A 17,953-nucleotide genomic window follows, 5' to 3' on the forward strand; every position below is an offset into this window, starting at 1 on the left:
ATGTTGGTGTCTATTTTCAGCTACGTACAATCATTTTGCCCCCCAAAAAGTCGATGCGACCCCCCCCCACCTCCCCCCGTCACACACGTCGTTTCAACCAGACAGCCATTTGTAATCCATAGGGTGGGGGGCGCAGAAGAAAAAGTTTGGAAACCACTGGCCTGCAGGATGCGGGCGCTGTAGCTCTCGCCTATGATCCTGATGCAGCTTTCAGAGTTCAGTTCGCCCGACAGGCAGTGAAAGTCCTGAGGCTTGTGTCCTGCTCCTATTCTGTTACGTTGGTGTGGTTCTCTAATGGAGGGAGATACTCCTTTGGATCCCCACCAAACGGTTTGGAGGGAGGTTGGTTGAAGTGGCCCATTAGGAAGATGCCGGTCGTGCCGATGAAAAACACCAACGCCATGACGATAAAGCAGACCCTGTCGATCACCCGAGCAACCAGGAACCATTCTTCATTTTCCTAGGACGAAGTCGAGTGTTAAATGTTTATGACTTCTCCCCACAATCAGCAAAAACATGCTTAACACTTTGCAGGAGCTTACACTCTGGAAGCTGTTTTGCTGCCTTGCGGTCTCTGCTATGTGTTTGCAGGATTCCACACACTGCCTGAGCTCCGGAGAGGCCTGAGCCAGACTGACGCTGAGCTGCTCCGCTGTGCCTCCTTTCAGCCCACCGTCTGCGTAGAAGACGGATCATGTAGTTACGTTACACTGGCACTGCATCTTATTACCATCCACGATAAGTATGTTCTGATCAGAACTTTGCTTTCACTGTGTGAGGTAAAGGACATTCAGAAAACTCGAAGATGGCGATGCTTACGAAGCTTTTCTAACACCGACTTCATTAATCCGTTCCTCTCTTTGAGTTTTTCAAACATCAGCTCAGATCGAGCCACTTTCACTAAATATTCCTCTGCTTTGGCGATGAGGGTAACGGAGCTGCGACGCCGGCTGTGGGTTCTGTCTCTGCCGGGAGTTTTTCCGTCAGTGGTTTCGGAGGCTCCTTCACAGCTTGGCGTCCAGGGTTTCATCCTCATCCTGAGCAGCTGAGGCAACACATTCAGGAAGATCTGAAGTCGAGAAGGAATTGGGGTGAATCTCCAAGGAAAAAGTCACTTATCAGGGTTAAACAGCATCTGATCTGGAAAAAAAACGTTCTACCTTGCGAACTTTGTTTGTCATTTTGTGAGTGTTTGGGGTTCTTAAGGACACGTTGAGGACAATAACGCAGTTTATTATTACAACGGTGGTCACTGACATCACAAACATCAGATATCTGCAGTGGAAGATTTCGGAAAAGAGATGAATCACAGTTTTAAGTCAGCAAAAAGGCAGCCAGAAGGGAACTAAAAGTGAAGGACATGGACTTACTTTCCAATAAGAGGAACTGCTTTTGACGTCTCCGGTACTTTCTTAGCGATCAGAAAGAGAAACACGGTTTGGCCCAGGAGAGAGTAAATAGCCATGTTGCACTTCTGGCCACCAGCTGTGAAAATTTAAATCCATATTCAATCAGAGCTGAAACCAGAATTTTATTTATTTATTTATTTTTTCAATTACAAAAACACACTTAACCTTTTTTGTTCACCGTCTGACATTTAATCAGAATGAACGTTTTTTTTTTGTCTCGGGGTGGATATAATTGATAAATTATTTCTAATTTTTAAATCAATGCATGTGGAAATATTAAGGTCATTTCTCAAACTATCAGCCATGTAATTAGAAGCAAATGGCTCGTTCAAAATGGTACCGGCTCTAGGCGGGTTCAGCAAAGTCAATATTTCAGAGTTGATCTCAGTCTTATAGAAAAATTGTGCTGAAAATGTGAGTGAAAACAACTCATCAAACTTGACTCAGTTACACTTGTTCTAGTAGGAGAATGGGCCTAAACTTAGCAAACTATTGTGAGAATCTTACTGAAGGATAAATAAAAAAATCTGACCCAACTAACGCAGTTTAAAATTAAGTTTTTACAAATTTTAAGGAAATCCATGTAAACCTTTTGTTTAAAGAAATGAATTAGAAATTCTCTTAAATAACTATTTTGGCGCTAAGCGAACAGAAATAAGCTTGATTATGTTTTTGTATTTTAATGTGAGACAGGAGAACAGTTTTTTGTTTTAGAAGAATAGAAACCTTTGGCAGGTAAAAAGTAAACCAGGAGGCCGAGGGAGGAGAAGAGTACGCAGGGGACAATAATGTTGATGACGTAGAAAACAGGTTTTCTCTGGATGATGAGGAAGAAAACAATCTGCTGGTACTCCAGGTCGTCTTTGGTGTACTGAGTGTTGATTATCTTCTTGGCTGGTCTGTGTTTGATCGCCCACTCGCCGTTCTCTAAAACCACAAGCGTCGACGATTTCAGTTTCCACTGTAAAAGCATCAGCTTCTAAACCTTAAACTGTTTTTTTTTTTTTTTACAGCTCTTCAAAAGCTTGTTAAATGAGTTTCTGTACCTGTAAAAGCTTCTTTATCAATTTCCACCCACTCCAGTGTGTAGTTATCTTTCTTTTGGAGCTTCAGTTCAATCTCACTGGCGCTGTAAGTCTGGGATCTGAACACAGAGAAGAAGAACATGGTCTGACTCCTTAGTGAGGACAATTATAAATAATCTGATAAAAAGTCCTGCTCCAGATCAGAAATTGATGACAAGTGTTCAGAAATGAACAATGAATTATTTTAATGCCTAAAGAGACTGGATTAGAAATGATCTGTTTCAGCGTTTTCATATTTAAGCTGTCTTTTGAATGACCTCAGGATGAAGCATTTTCTGTGTATTTCTTTGCTGGTGGTTTATCTTTATTTTACATTTTCATCCTATCACAACGTTGACTTCACTCCTGTCGTGTTCGCAGAATTTTAAAGTGCACTACCTACAGTTGCAGTGGCTTTAGTTCATTTAGTTTGTCTTATTGGACCCAACAAGCATCTGATAAACATTAAATGCTTCAAAGAAGGGATGTGTGGCAGACAAAAACGGGGAGAGTCAAACTGAGAAAATTGAGCAGAAGTGATTCAAGACAGACCAATTTAAAAAATAAAAGAAATTTTAATGGATAATCTGGAAGTAAAGATATTCAAAGTGAGATCAGTGCAACAAACCAATAAACACTGATCATGATTTTGTGCCACATATTGACATAAACCCTTTAAAAAAATCCCAGAAAACAAAATGAACAGACTTATAATATTTTATCCTTTCAGATCAGCATGTTAGGACATTAACTGATTAACATCGCTTCTATTCGCGTCTTTTCTCAGTTTCTCTCTTCGATTACTGTCTGGGCGTACCTACCGGAAGACCATTGTGCAGTTTTGCCAGTCAAAGGGAAAATAGTTGACTGTGATGGCGCAGGCGCTGCGATAGATGGCGGGAGGCAGCCAGTACACACAGCCGTCCGGCGATACCAGAGCGTTACAGTAATATGCTATCTCAAACTGTCCATCCACACTGGAGCAAAGAAACGTAGGCAGAGATGAACCAGAGTAACACCCACAAATAAACTGTCATTCTACAACATTTGCACGCTTCATGTGTGAGTTCATTTAAACAAAACAAAAATAAAAAGCTTGAGTCACTCTTAAAGAAATGCTAGTTTAGATGAACTTACTTGTTTTCTAATATGACGTCGGGCAGCCAGATGTTTTTGGAGGGAACCCGTAGTTGAGATGTTATGTTCCCGTATAAAGCTGATCTCGGTGGTTCGTCCCACCTCAGTCTGTAGTCACACCAAACCTGCACACAGCAGGCCTGCTTGCTTCACTTTTGAATTTCTAACCAGCATCACATCTCTGCACAGTTTAACTGTACGCAAAGTTACCATTTCTATCCACACGCTGGTTGTCAGAACCTCCTCTTTTTCATTCTTAGTGGAAGAGAGAACAGGTTTGAGTGTTAGATCATAAGCCTGTGCAGCGACTGGCTTTAAAGGAAGCCATCAGAGTGAGAACAGGTCACCAGAGAGATGAGGTTGGTGAGAGTCATCTTGATGGAGACTTGGGTGACATTTCCATTTTTCTCGTTCGGTTGCACGTTCTTGTTGTAGCCCTTCATCAAATCTTTGAAAAGTTGTCCCTCAAGGTTGACCGCACCCGCTTCAAATAAAGCACAAGAACACAGGAAAACAGCCGATGTCTCATTGACTACAGTGAACCGCTTTTCAACATTAAACTGGAATTTACTGGGGAAAATAACAGAATCCAACAGAATAAGATTTGTTTCAACTATTTTTTTTTAAACCCACTTTAGCAGACAAACCCAAAGACATGGCAACAATCAGACAACAAAGATGTTAAAACAGTTCATTCTATTAACAGATTTGAGGTAATAAAACACATTTGAATGTTGCTTTTTTATTTAATATTTAAAGTTATTAAAAAAGAGAACCATTCATTCTGTGTATGTTGATACTGGCTTACAGAACGTGTTTAGCAGATCATATTACAAAAGCACACACGAAGCATAAGCACCGTCTGGTTGTCTGAAATCGAGACAACCAGTTATTTTTCTTTTGTTGGGTGGCCAAAATCACAACAAAAATAATTTACAATGCTTCGATGAAGGAATAAATAAAAATGCTTGAGTTTATTTTTTGCATACTTCTTATCAGATACCAGCTACACTTTACATAAAAAAAATTCTTTCTTAACTCCTTGAATTATTATTTTTCACGTTAAAAGTAGAACATAAACTGAATGTAACCTGAGTCGTATTTATTAAGTCACAATAATTTTGAACCATAACAGGCTTTGCTGTGAATCCCTACCTGCAGCAGAAATCATGACAACTCTTAGAAAAAGTAGCGGAGAGCGTCCAGGTCCAGAATCCATGAGTGTGTTTCTGCAGCACCGTCTGAGAAACGTTCACCACATGTGCATGAACTGTACCAGGTGGAGAAGCTCTGCTTTGGATTACAGGTCTGGTCTGCATAAGGAGGGGTGGATGGCTGAAGGATGGGGAAGCCGTTGCTGGTTAGGGTTAAATCTAAAATGTATTTCTGTCATGAGCAGCTGACACACACACACACACATGCACGCACACACACACACACACACACGCAGGCATGCACGCACACATAAACGAGTCATGACATGCTAACAGTTTGGGCTAAGCTCTCTCTATATGCCTCCAGTGTTGCATTCACGCTCAGTGCACCTGTCCATTGTCATTCATCGGCTGGCATGAACATTGTAATATGGAGTCTGATGGCAAATTTAGCACACATGTGACCTGCGATGAGCTTTTCATGCTTATAAAAAGTAGAAATCAGACTTTGCTGTGGTTAAAACAAAACTAGAATTTGAAAATAAATAAAGTTAGATTATTTGTGATGAAAAGTAAAACAGAAAAAAAATAAATAAAAAAACAACTCCATAGTGGTCAAGAGAACAGGTGGTAAGTCCTATTCATTTGCAGCACATGTGATGAGTGACTGCAGTCTGCTGTGGGTACTTTGAGGTTGGGTGCAAAAATACTTCCTACAATAAGCTGCACTTCCCACTCACATCAACACACAAGCATCATTCAGTGCCTGATTAATCAAACAGATTTGTGTAATCAAGAAAAATAAATAAATAAATAAATTTTCAAAATCTCATGTGCTTGCACACAAAAACAGCTCATTGCAAAAGGGGTTACCACTGGTAATTTAACAATATACAGTAAAAACATTGATTGCAACTAAAATCAGCTTTTTAATTTGCAGAACTAAAACTACTGCAGTAGATACAGAAAAAGCAGTAGATACTTTTTCTGTATCTACTGCCTGTGGATGCTGAAAAGGCAGATTGAGTTAACTGGAAATTCTTACTTGCAATCTTATATGAATTTGGTTTTGGAAATTCTTTAATACACTTGCTAACATTATTGTACAACTCCCCAGCAACATGTGCCAAGGGGACAAATTAGCAAATATCTTCCAGCTTTTGTCTTTAGAGGGGCATCAGGTGAGGATGGTGTCTATCTCTCACACCGTTTACTATTTTTATTTGAACCGCTAGCGTCAGCAGTCTGGCAAACTTAAGATATTAAAGGCATGAGAACATATAGAGCATAACATCAGTCTTTATTCAGACTATTTATTACTTTTTCTCTAGCATTCACAAGATTCTCTCTCTCTCGTGTAATTAGATTGATAAATTCGGTAACACTTTATTTGACGGGTATTGAATAAGACCGTCATGACACCCACATAAACATGACATAACACCTGTCATGAACATCAATAAGTCTTCATGAATATTTATGACTGTTGTCATAAAGCGTCGTTCGGTAAATTATGACACTTTTAATACAAAGTTGACATTAGTCAAAATGTCTTCATTATGANTAATAATAATAATAATAATAATAATAATAATAATAATAATAATAATAATAATAATAATAATAATAATAATAATAATATGAACTTCACAGACCTGATATTGAATAACTTGAACATATATTTGAATGAATAGACTTATCCCATTTAGCAGATTAATAAAACAATATGGAATCTCAACGCTCCCAAATTAATGTCAAAATATGTACAGGACACTGTCTAAAATATTTGAATTAATATCCCTTCCTACTATGAAATGGAAGACAGATCTATCAGTCAGTATTGGTCAAAACTTCTGGTCTCAAATATATTTAAGAACTTTTAAAATGACTAGAAACTCCACTACGGTTCCTCGGTTATAGAAACAGCCTTAGAGTGATTTCTTGTATTCTCTTTATCTTTTTTTCTCTCTTCTACTTGTATCTCCTTCTTTCCTTTTTACTTTTTGCCCTGTTTCTCTTTTCCATGTCCATTGCATCCAATTTTGAGGGCTATACGACCAGAACATATTAAAAAGACAGACAACACACACAAAAAATCAGATACACAAGGCTTTAGTGACAGCGACACTTGTTGCTCTTTGTGTCCTGGCTACAAACACGCATGCAGGTAAGCCTTTTCTCTCATATCGCTTCACTACCTGTTTTCTTTCTTTTATGTTCTTGATTATATAAACAATTGACAGATACAGACACTTGCAGTGTTATGCATTAATTATCTATTCTTTTTATTTACAGCTTATACTTTTTGCTGTAGAAGGTACACACATCGGAAAATACCATTCTCAGAGATCAAGGGCTTCTCGGTGCAGAAAAGAACAGACTTATGTCCGATCAATGCCATCATGTAAGTGGTCAGGTATTAATAACCAAGGATTCCCAATCCATACTTTTTATTTATATATTTGTAATTTATAATTTGTTATTAACATTGATTCCTTTTTCATCCAGTTTCCACACAAAGACAGGCAAAAGATGTGCTGACCCCACTCAGGAATGGGTGATGAACTACGTCAGCCGAATAGAGTGAGTAATTTTAATAAAGAAAATAAATAAATAAATAAATAAATAAATAAATAAATAAATAAATAAATAAATAAATAAATAAATAAACTCTTAAATTTTAAGACAAAAAAAAAATATTTAACATTTCTTCAATTACATCTGGCAGGTCTCTTGCACAAAAACATGATCAGAAGCCAAACCCCCAGCCAAACCCCCAGCCAAACCCCCAGCCAAAGCCTCAGCCAAAGCCTCAGCCAAAGCCCCAGCCAAAGCAGAGCTTTACCATGGCCCCGGACAAAATCATCACAGATGGGCCCCCACCTGTGAAATTGTGTAAATGGTAGAAAACGTATTCACATGTACCTTTATCAAAACATAACTGGTAATACATTATATTATTTCTATTTATTTCCATATTTTTTCTCATTCTATCAGCTGTACTCTGTTTTCTTTATGTAGCTTTCTGTTCAGAAAAGCTTCTAGATGATATTCCTGTTGTAGAATATTAACATTCACATTAGTGCCAAAAATCTATAAGTTTATAAACTGTCGTTGCGCACTGTTTGTTATAGTAATTTGAATTAAGTTGTATACAAATACAATCAAACAAAAATGTTATTTTCAATATCCTAAGATTAGTTTGGTAAAAATTGATCCTGTCCTTGTATATTTCCAATAAAGCCAACGTCCTTACTTGATCCATTTGTTGTTGTTTATTCCAAAGGTGGAGAAACTCCACTGTTTCACTTAATGATTGATCTAGGTCACTAAGCAGATTATGTTATGGTGCTAAATCTAAGTGTTTACACATATTCATCACACAGTAGATAAATTGTGTGTTCTTACTGAAAGTACCAAAAGGACCAAGCTGAAAGAAACAGACATAGGTTTATACACTATAAATCGGGCCCTACTAACTTAAAACAGAAACATTAGGCCACAGTAGATTTTAAAATAACTCATGACTTATTTCTCACCCTGTACAACGTTTTTTGTTTATAAAGTACTTATTTATAAAATATAAGAATAGACTTATAAGAATAAGAATAAACCCTAAGATATAATAATAAGTTTTAAAATGATTAAATGATTAAGAATAAGAATAAACCCTAAGATATAAGAATAAGTTTTAAAATGATTAAACATCTGTCTTTTAGTATTATCTTGTTTTTTTTAAAATTCTTTTATTGTTTAAAAATAATTGTGGAATATTCGTGGAAAATTACGGTAGTTGTTGCTGCTGCAACTTACTAAACAAACCCTAATATTTGTCTGGTTAGCCTGCACAGCGATTCAGCTACAGACTGGTTTACAGATCAAAATCATTCTGATGGAGTCATGACAGCTTTGCTAAAGCAGAAGCACGTCTGTGAGGTTTTGTTTTGTAAGGTGAGAAAAGCCACTGAGCATGAAGCAACATTATTTATGAAGATACTAGTAACTTAAATATGAAATAACTATGTATTTATTTGACTGCTTAAGATAAAGACTGATCAGTTGTATGGATGCATTTTAAATATTTATTTAAAAAAATTCACAAACATGAATATCAAATGCTTTAGGGTGAGGTGAACTAAGCCTGGGGGTTTTATGTCTTATGTTAGTTGATCAAATATTAGGGGATCCATATCAAGCTGTGGTTTCGACTAAATACATCTTGTACCAGTTAGTGCCATGTGGTTTTCAGCAACGTTCTTGCTGTTAAATATACATGTTTTTTGTCGTGGTTTCTCAATGTGTATGTAGTGAGGTGAAGAAAAAAACATAAAAAAAAAAACAAGCAAAAGACATGTGATTAGCAGCTTGCAGGGTCCAGAGAGAAAACAGGAAACCGCGTTCAGATCAGAGCAGCCTCTGCTTTGGTTTTTGGTTCCCTTCTGATTCTCTCATTGGGTAACATGGTGAGAAACTAGAGAGGTACGTGTGTCCACACTCTGCAGCAGCTGCAGTGATGATGCCTATTATATCATATCATTACAGGAAGTCAGAGGAGTGTCACAAAGTCTTGTTCATCTGTTTTCTTCGGTGTGGGCTTTGGTTCTGGTAGAGCTGCAGCAGTGGTAATGTAGGATGAGTTGTGTTGCTCTCAAACCTCTAAATGTGTCTCAACTCAGCATACAAAAACAGTTGCAGCATTTTTCAGTATATAAATGATTTTATTAAAAAAATACAACTTTCTCAATGCAAATAAATATGTTAGGGATAAAGATAGTATGCATCATATATACAATCTGTGTGCTTCACAAGAGGCTCAACCTTTGTAAAATACATTAGGAATAAGTTATTTTTTTTGTACAAATTTATAACTTAATCATGGCTACATCTCCAACCACAAATACTGACAACATTTATTCACACCCCTGATAACGATGTGTGAAAAACCCTAAAATAAATTTCTGTCTTATTGCAAAGTGTAACAGTAGAGAAATTCAGCCTTCGACTTAGGTACGCTTTAAGAACTATTGTTTTAAAGAAAACCACTAATCGCACAAGCACTGAAAACAATTCCTTAAAGTAAATTTGACTGATCTTTTTTAAAGTCATGCTTTGTTTTACTTGGGTCTTTTTCTTTTCTGAAGATCCTTTGGAAACTCGTTAAACGGCATCACTCTTTCAAGTACCCAATCGATATAATAAAAGATTTGGAGTTCTGCACCAATGAACTGGAAATTGTTTGTGATTATGTAACACGATATTGTTTGAAAACATTTTTAGTCAGATCAACAGACAGAAAATCATTCATTTTCTATTGAACTCAGATTAAAGACTGAATCGAATACATTTGTTTGAAATTTTGTTGCAATAATAAGAATTAACTTAGTTTAAGGGTTTTGCACATCTTTATCAGAAAGGCAATAAATGTGAAAGTAGAACTGTTGTCACCAATTAAACAGGTACATTCATGTTTGCATGGAGAGTCAAAGTCGGGCTCTGCAAGTCAAAGTAATGGCTTTTGCTGAAGACAGTAGGAGTATTCGTAGGTGTGCATCTTCTGATTCGGCATCTTCTGCTGATGCCGTTCAGAATGCTCTCATCTTTTCAGTTCTCTCCCGGTAATCAAGGTGAAGTCTTCAGAGTGTCCAGAGCCACGGCGATGATCCTCGGCACGCTGCGGTAAAACGATTCATTCTCAAGACCCACAAGACTGTAGAAGGTCAAGGGTCGTCCTGCCACCACGGCTCTGATCCGTGCCTGGTAAAGTCCTCGATCATTTTTGGAGGTCAGATCGACTAAAACCTGAGGAGCAACAAAATAGAAATAAGTTATTTCACAATGCAAATAAAATTTGCATCTGAAACTTAATATTTAACAGTGATTTACCTCTTGGAAGCTCATCTGCAGATTGCTGTTTGGTATGTTTAGGATCCATTTGTACGTCTCTTGGATTTGGCTAACTTGTCGTGAAGACTCTCTCAATCCAGGACAAACTACAGGGAAACACAAATGCATGTTAATTTGGTCCATAATGCGCAACATCTCTAAATCAACGCCAGAAATGTTTTGATAAGTACTTTTCTCACTGGTAGCAGGGATCTGCCTCTTCTGAAGAACACGTCTGGGTCTTCTTTGAACGCCCAATGATGTTCCATCACGTTTGAGGTCAGAGCTTTCTGTGTGAGCGAGCTGAGCTTTCTTGACTGCAGATGTCAGCGCGTCAGGAAGTGGTGCCGCTGAAGGTTTTAATTCTCCTCCATCCCCGATGTCATCAGAAGTGAAATCCCCTGATGTGGCGCTCCGCTCAGGAGAAACTGCTCCTTTGAAGGAAGCTTCACTTTGTGAAGCGCCATCAACCACAGTCTCATCTCGTGCTCCTATTCCTCTAAGTTCCTCCATCAACACTGACAGAAGTGACCAGGGATCCCTGGACTTTTGGGATGAGGATGATGGAGCAGTGTGGCCCAGTGCTATGGCTGAAGAAGGACTGTAAGGAGAGTCTTCTTCAGGATAGACTGAGTCCAAGTTCAGACGAGGAGGAGCTGCTCTGGAGCCCAGTTTCGAGAGAAGGCCAGAAATACCATACTGAAATTGTGCAGACAATTGATGCAGCCACGAATCCTGTTTCTGCACAAAATTAGAGACATAAATAGATGTTAAGATTAGGGTAAAGTAAATCCACAGTGAGTCCAATATAACCCTTAATATTTTAATTGAAAAAATCTCATATTTAATTGACTGAAGTAAGTTTACTTTATATAGAATATGTCCACTTCGATACAACATAAATACTTTTTACCAAACTATTAAAGCCTCTTCATACTTAAAGATGACATGGATATAATATTTACATGTTTGAAACCTTAAACATGAAAGATGGCTTCAGAAAGAAAATAACATGTTTTCTACAAACATGCTGGTTGAAAATGTTGGTCTTTTTATGGAGCAAGAAACGTGTCATTTTCATTGTCTCTCATAGTGAATGTGTTTTGCTAAGTCAAGTTGATTGGTTGATCAGCACCTTGTGACAACTTCCTGAAAAGCTGTCACGGTTCTGAAACTTTGGATTCATCCGTGCCATTGCAGGGGCGCCAGTGGGGCGCGCCTGCAATGGCACGCCACTAGGGGGCGCGCCCAACAGTTTGAGAACCTCTGGTTTGATGATGGTAACCAAATCTCAATCTAATAAATATATAGACATTTCCCACAGTTCAGTTGATAGATTGTTGGACTGAGATTAGACATATTTATTTATGTACATTAAGACTATTTAATGTTTTCTGGTCAATGCTACCTATATCATGTTTTTTTCTGCAGTAGACATTTATTCCCTGGAAAAACTTTTATAAATCTTCAAAATTTTTGTTAAATCAAACATTATTTTATTGCACAAATACCTGTTGTACAGAACAAGAAAAAAAAACTCTGGGATATATATATATATATGTATATGTAGGTTTTTTTGGTTCTTTTTAAAGAAGCAATTTACCTGTTGAAAAATATCCTCTTCGTCACTTTTTGGTGTGGAGGAAGTATCTGTCATTCCAGTCTGGTGCTGTTTGTCCATGTCATCAGCCATGTTTCTCAGGTATTCCTCCCACTCATCCACTGAAGGACCAACATGTCTAAATAAAGATGGCGGCGCATGAGGCGGATCCTGCGCTGCTGGTGTCACAGCTCCCCCTAGCTGTTCTGCAAATAATGAAAACACAAGTTAGAAAGGTCATGTTAGATATTCAATATTATACTGTACTGTACTGTCTAAAAGCGCGGATGGCGCATGAGCTTTTGTGTGCTTGTGGAAAACACTACGCTGCAGGAGGACAATCTTTCAAACCTTTACCTTTGATCTGACTGAGACCACGGCTCAAGCCGAGGTCCCTCCTCTCTCTGTTATGGGTTAAAGCTGCACTGTAGATGTGCTCCACAAGCTGAGGGAGAGTCTGAGTGAAGAACGTCAGGTCCATCTTGTCCCTGATGTAGTCTTCAGCCCTCTGGAGTAAGTCCAACAGGGTTTGCAGGAATGAACGCAACTCTACAGGGTAGAGAGATAAAAAATAAATAAATAAATAAAAAATGTTCCAGGAATTTCAAACTAACTGAGATGTTTTACATATAAATTGAAATTTTTGATGGGGGCACTTACGGCACTTCTTGAAGCGGGTGAGGCATTTGTCCTCGGCCATTCGACTGCAAGCAGCAGCAGGCTGACTGGGAGGACAGGTCAGAGTGTAGAAATGACAGAGGGAGCTAAACTCGGACCTCTGCTCCTCCTCCGTCATGTCTGTTGTTTTCAGGAGTTCTGGGCATGTTGGTGCTCTGCTCCGTAAAGACTCTGAAAGCAACACGCAGCACTCAGGTGATTCTGGTGTTTATTGTTATTATTTTTGTCCGACAATATGAAGAAAAAAAAAAAAAAAAAACAAAAAAAAAAAAAAAAAAAAAAAAAAAAAAAACGGTGTTGGGTCACAGCTGCGTGAAACTCACTCTGTATCTCGGCCTGAACCCAGTCAGAGAAAGCAGACACGCGTGTGTAAACTCCAGGTTTTCCTTTTTCTCCGCAGCCGTCCCCCCAGGAGGTGACACCAAAGAGCTGGAAGCGACCTGAGATTCGGTCCTGGTAGATTAGGGGGCCTCCAGAGTCCCCCTATAGATGACAAGTACCACATATTTTTTATAAAAAAGTGTTTTGATATCCTTAAGGTTTCATACAGAGCATTAATCATGAATGATTCAGCTTCTGATGGAAGCGTGCAAACACAGCATGAGAGAAACCATTTAAAACGAAACCGCAGGATCCAAAAGTTGTTGCTCTGCCCACCTGACAGGAGTCTATGCCTCCAGAGAGATAGCCGGCACAAAGCATGGTGTTGGTGACCAGGTCTTTGCCGAGCGCGCTCTTACAGGTGCTCTGAGGAAGCAGGGGGACCTTGGCCTCCATCACCACATCAGCAGAAGGCCCATCTAAAAGACACACAAAAATGTTTTTCCATCAACTCTCACTTCATATTTCATTGCTTCAAATAATTCTTAAGTGAGGATCTGTGTTAAGAAGTACAAAGTTTTTTTTGGGTGAAACTTAAAGTAAATAAAGAATAAAATCACTTGTAAATTGTACATTTGAATGCATAAAATGTTTGCCTGATTATATTATCGATAAATAATTGTTAGCTATGTATGTTATGTATTTTGTGTGTGAAAGTTAACTTTGCTTCCTTCTTGTGGTTCATTAAATTGCATTAGCATTAATTTAATGTCTATGACGGCTTTCTTACAGTTGAAGTCCACTTTGGTTGTGACCCATCTTGGCTTTGTGGTTAGCAGGACAACAAAATCTCAAATGAAAATTATATTTTTGAAATGCTGAACTCTCCTTAAAAATGCATACCGACAAAACTTTAACTTCAGCAAAAACGGATGGAAAAGAAAACTTGACATGTTGAGCTTTGAAAATCTTTTACCAGCTGCGACCGAGACAAGAGCGAGAGTGTGCACTCACCTTCATAGAGGGACCCCCAGCCTGCCACAAGACACCCACTGCCTGTCGGGGGGTCCACACCCGAAGGAAGACACACCGGTGTCACGTGTTCAGACAGGACCGCCGGGGACGTCAGCTCCACCAGGGCTATGTCGTTGTTGAAAGTCTTTGGACTGAACTGCAGGAAAGTGAGAATTTGGATTATTGCACTGTTATGTTGACGTTGCTGTATAATAATTTCTTTGTACCTTAGGGTGCTGGATGACGCGGTTCACTTTGAGAACCTGCTCATCCGGGTCTTTCTTGGTGATGTCAAACTCTCCTACCACGGCTGTCCAGTAGCTCTCGCTGCGGCTGCTGAAGAGGAGAGATGGATAAAGCAATGCAGGTTTATTTGTTTAGTAATATTTACACATAATTTAGTCTCTGTCTGCCAAATCAGATATCAATCAATCCAACACTTACCCAGCAAAACAATGTGCCGCAGTCACCACCCAGGAGCTGTCCACCAAGACCCCTCCACACATTAGCTCGCCGTTTAGCTGCAGGTTGACCAGCCAGGGCCAGCTGCCCAGAGGTGCAGGAGAGCCACCCACTATCCTTGAGCGCGGCTGTGTGTTGTTCTGCACTCTGGATGACCTCTGACCGCACACTGCTGCTAAGACAGACATCAAGACAGGCTTCAGCACGAATTCTTATGGAGCGCATAAAAAGGAGAAATTGGGGAAAACGCGTCGTACCTTGTGCGTGTGACTGCATGTCAGGCTCAAGGTTCTGCATCGTGTGAAGCAGGCTGCACTGGAGGACACGGGCACTGCAGCTCTCACCCATGATCCTGATGCAGCTCTCGGTGTTGAGCTCACCTGGCAGACAGCGGCGCTGGTAGAACCCGCAGGCCTGACTCAGAGCCCAGCTCCGCTCGGCCTCACCCTGAAGCTTCTGAGCCCTGCTGATCACGTCGCAGCTGGGCTCCGACGAGGCACCGGAGGGGGACGCTGTCGAATGAGGAAGCAAAAAACCAAGTCAGTGTCAAAAACACGCTGGAGAGACTCAAGAATAGGAGCTGACGAGGGATAAGAACTGCACTCACAGCAGGATCCCGACAGCTGTCCACAGTTCTGAAACAGACAGGGAGCGCAGCCTCGACATCCTGCCTCGGTCTGGCCTCTTTCGGCCGAAGCTCGCTCCAGAGCAGACAGGGCGCTCGTCATGGCAGCTTCCAGGACCACCGTGCCCCGATCAGACAGAGCTGCGCCAGAGGACAAGAAGGGACATCGACGTATTGGTCAAAGAGGAGGGAAGAGTAGGATTTCCATTTCACATCCTGATAAATGTATGTGCTCAGCAAGAGCACTTTGTTTAAACTTATCTTGCCTCCATTATACAGTTAATCTGTAGTTCTCCTCATCTAAGCACATTTTCACAAATTTATTTAGTTTTGAAAAGTGTTTTTCCTGAAAGCTTGAATGAAAGGAATCTTGGCGTTTCAATGGAAAGACTGACATTTTGCTGAGGGAACACTCAGTACGTGTGAGCATTAGCATGGATTGTTGCGTACTGGTGTGTGTGTGTGTGTGTGTGCCTGTGTGCGGCTCCTCTTTTCTCATGCTGCTTTTTGAGCTCATTGGCAGCTTTTTTTAGGGAAGCTAGCTCATGCTCTGCCCGCTAGTGAGTCCTTCAAACCTTCAAACGCGCCGCTGACCCCACATCGCCCCTCCCTCCCCTCTGCGCTGCGCCACATTACAGGGCAGGACCACTGACAACAACAATGCCGACTGAAGACTTAATTAGAAGGCCAGGGCTGAGCGGGCAGAGGCTGAGGGGCTTTGGGGCAGGCCTGGAGGGCACTGGCTGGCAGCCCTGGGGCCAACAGGAGCCCAGAGACTCGGTGCGTCTCGTCATGTTTGAAGGCTCAGCTGCATCTTAACATTGAGTTTTATTGAGCATTTTTGACAGATTTTGTTCATGTTTATGAAGCGGTATAATTGTCAGCCCTTTACTGGAGGAAAACTCATGGAGACATTGTTAACTAGGCACGGGAAGATCACTAGCTACAGACGGATGTTTCCAAATCTGGCTTTTTTTTTTTTCCCAACACACTCTTCTCATTCCTCTTAACTAGATTCTAAGAAAAATAAAGGAGCGACCAGAGTTTTATGAGACTTTATGAGGCATAGGTAAATGTGTTATCCCTATCACACCTGCTGCTGCGCACTGCTGGCCAGCTAGCAGGAAAAAGCTGGTGATTTACATATTACTATAAACTTCAACGAAGACATATTCAGCTTTAAAAAAAAGTTTTCTGGTCACAACCCTCCACCCTCTAAAATAGTACATTTTTAACGATGACAAACAAAATGGCGTACTTTTTAAGCAAAGTAGGATTTCTGGATTAACATGGATTGTATCAGGTCCCACTGTAATATTTTCATTGAAGGTTTTCATACTGTGAGAACCACATACCCACGCGTCCATTAACATTTCTAACTGTGTGGACGAACTAGACACTGAACAGCTGCTAAATTTCTGTAAAGCACTTATGAGTACATCCATTACAAAAGCTAAGGAGACACCTGGCTCTCTTTAAGACAATTTGTTTCAACAGAAGTTTTGTCTCTGAGAGTATAGTTAACGTTTAAGTGCCACAAACCAGTAATGTTAACTTAAAATGTCACAGCTAAGATAAAATGAACATTAATAAATGTGTAACTTGAGTTACTTGCATCTGAGTTGTCCCTCCCCCCAGGAAGAGCTAATAATCAGATTAGTCATTGATCATTTTAGCATATTTCATGACAAACAGCTTCAGTAAGTTGAGAAAAGGTACCTTTGAGAGCGCTCTGGGGCATCCTGTAGGCTTCTCTACCTGTCGGGGCTCCCTGCAAACACTCCAGCCCCATTAGCAGCAGCGAGATGAACAGCGGCGGCATCGTCCTACAGCATCAGACCCCCCGTTCCACCGTGACAGCAGGTGGACAAACGGGATTGCCGCAGAATGAATGAAGAGGATGCAGAGGTGATGGAGACCGGGCCGGTCTGCAGAGTTTCCTCGTCCGTGTTGTCTGGGGGCTCTGTCTCCCTCCTCCTGACTTTCTGGGCTCTCTCCCACACTGTGATGCAGGGCATCTGTCTGTAAGGTTACTCTGAGGAACAATAGGCCCCTGAAGTGGTCCCTGGAATATATATAGAGTCCCCGAGGGAAGACCAGAGAGAGGGAAGGAGGGGTGGGAGAACAGGAAAGGGAGGGAGAGATGCTCTCATGGCCAATGCACAAACAGATGAATTCATTAAGACTATGACAGCAAATCGGGCGCAACTTGCCAAGGCTGACCATCACAAAGAGGTTTGGTTTTATGAAAGGAGACAGAGGGAGGGAGATGCAGAGACGCAGATCAGGAAAGAGGGGGAGCCGGGGATGAGCCGACGGATTGGCTGGGCGGAAGGGAACAGGGAGTTGTTTGAATTAATTAGTGTGAGAGAAAGAGGGAGAAAGTTTTGTCGAAAAGGATATGCGCTGATGTGACACGGGGGGAATGCGCAGCTAAAAGGGAGCCTAAAGTAAAAAATCCCAGCGAGATTCAAAGCGAGCCAGATCCGGGACGCTGAGTGTTCGAGGGAGAGGGAAGTGTCTGCCATTCGTGTCCCTCAAAGAGGGCATTGTCCCCGGCGTCCCTCTGAGGATGCCCACATCAAAGCAGGCCCCCGGGCATCACT

At 40.6% G+C, this 17,953-nt stretch overlaps 3 protein-coding genes across 5 annotated transcripts; 1 reads left to right on the top strand and 2 right to left on the bottom strand.

The window, feature by feature from the left end:
* Window positions 1–100: 100 nt before the first annotated feature.
* chrng (cholinergic receptor, nicotinic, gamma) lies at window positions 101–5,019 on the bottom strand. The gene is made up of 12 exons (XM_007567940.2): window positions 4,766–5,019; window positions 3,958–4,094; window positions 3,821–3,865; window positions 3,611–3,735; window positions 3,295–3,450; window positions 2,456–2,553; window positions 2,136–2,336; window positions 1,371–1,485; window positions 1,161–1,275; window positions 820–1,069; window positions 543–676; window positions 101–460 (listed from the first exon to the last, which is right to left on the bottom strand). Exons 1-12 carry the CDS (start codon window positions 4,827–4,829, stop codon window positions 266–268), a joined length of 1,635 nt encoding a protein of 544 aa, XP_007568002.1. The 5' UTR covers window positions 4,830–5,019; the 3' UTR covers window positions 101–265.
* A 1,985-nt stretch (window positions 5,020–7,004) lies between these two features.
* On the top strand, window positions 7,005–7,351 carry LOC107838122 (C-C motif chemokine 20-like; the record flags this gene model as incomplete). Its single annotated transcript, XM_016679557.1, has 2 exons — window positions 7,005–7,168; window positions 7,273–7,351. Coding segments are annotated over 2 exons (243 nt in total), but the record flags the coding sequence as incomplete, so codon positions are not given.
* A 2,117-nt stretch (window positions 7,352–9,468) lies between these two features.
* prss56 (serine protease 56) lies at window positions 9,469–17,484 on the bottom strand. Of its 3 annotated transcripts, none has more exons than XM_007567944.2 (14): window positions 17,067–17,484; window positions 15,330–15,488; window positions 14,980–15,234; window positions 14,705–14,897; window positions 14,488–14,596; window positions 14,261–14,417; window positions 13,583–13,725; window positions 13,249–13,408; window positions 12,908–13,096; window positions 12,605–12,796; window positions 12,251–12,453; window positions 10,848–11,388; window positions 10,648–10,754; window positions 9,469–10,563 (listed from the first exon to the last, which is right to left on the bottom strand). In XM_007567944.2, the coding sequence occupies exons 1-14, from the start codon at window positions 17,167–17,169 to the stop codon at window positions 10,384–10,386; spliced, it is 2,691 nt and encodes an 896-aa protein (XP_007568006.2). In that variant the 5' UTR covers window positions 17,170–17,484; the 3' UTR covers window positions 9,469–10,383. The 3 variants fall into 3 exon arrangements, with proteins under 3 accessions (XP_007568006.2, XP_007568003.2, XP_007568004.2); XM_007567941.2 differs by having other exon boundaries at window positions 10,839–11,388; window positions 17,067–17,483; XM_007567942.2 differs by having other exon boundaries at window positions 10,839–11,388; window positions 14,705–14,894; window positions 17,067–17,482.
* Between the last annotated feature and the right edge of the window lie 469 nt (window positions 17,485–17,953).

This window comes from Poecilia formosa, unplaced genomic scaffold (genome assembly GCF_000485575.1).
Source record: "Poecilia formosa unplaced genomic scaffold, Poecilia_formosa-5.1.2 Scaffold215, whole genome shotgun sequence".
Classification (NCBI taxonomy): Eukaryota; Metazoa; Chordata; class Actinopteri; order Cyprinodontiformes; family Poeciliidae; genus Poecilia; species Poecilia formosa.

What these genes read in the sequence shown, in the direction of transcription:
- chrng (XM_007567940.2), bottom strand. Translation starts at nt 4,829, where the DNA reads ATGGATTCTGGACCTGGACGCTCTCCGCTACTTTTTCTAAGAGTTGTC. An exon ending in TCACCAACCTCATCTCTCTG is followed by an intron (nt 3,866 to 3,957) that starts GTGACCTGTTCT and finishes TCTTCCACTAAG; the next exon opens with AATGAAAAAGAGGAGGTTCT. An exon ending in GCAGTTCCTCTTATTGGAAA is followed by an intron (nt 1,276 to 1,370) that starts GTAAGTCCATGT and finishes CTTCCACTGCAG; the next exon opens with ATATCTGATGTTTGTGATGT.
- prss56 (XM_007567941.2), bottom strand. Translation starts at nt 17,169, where the DNA reads ATGCCGCCGCTGTTCATCTCGCTGCTGCTAATGGGGCTGGAGTGTTTG. An exon ending in CATGCAGTCACACGCACAAG is followed by an intron (nt 14,898 to 14,979) that starts GTACGACGCGTT and finishes TGTCTGTCTTAG; the next exon opens with CAGCAGTGTGCGGTCAGAGG. An exon ending in TGCAGATGAGCTTCCAAGAG is followed by an intron (nt 10,564 to 10,647) that starts GTAAATCACTGT and finishes GTTGCTCCTCAG; the next exon opens with GTTTTAGTCGATCTGACCTC.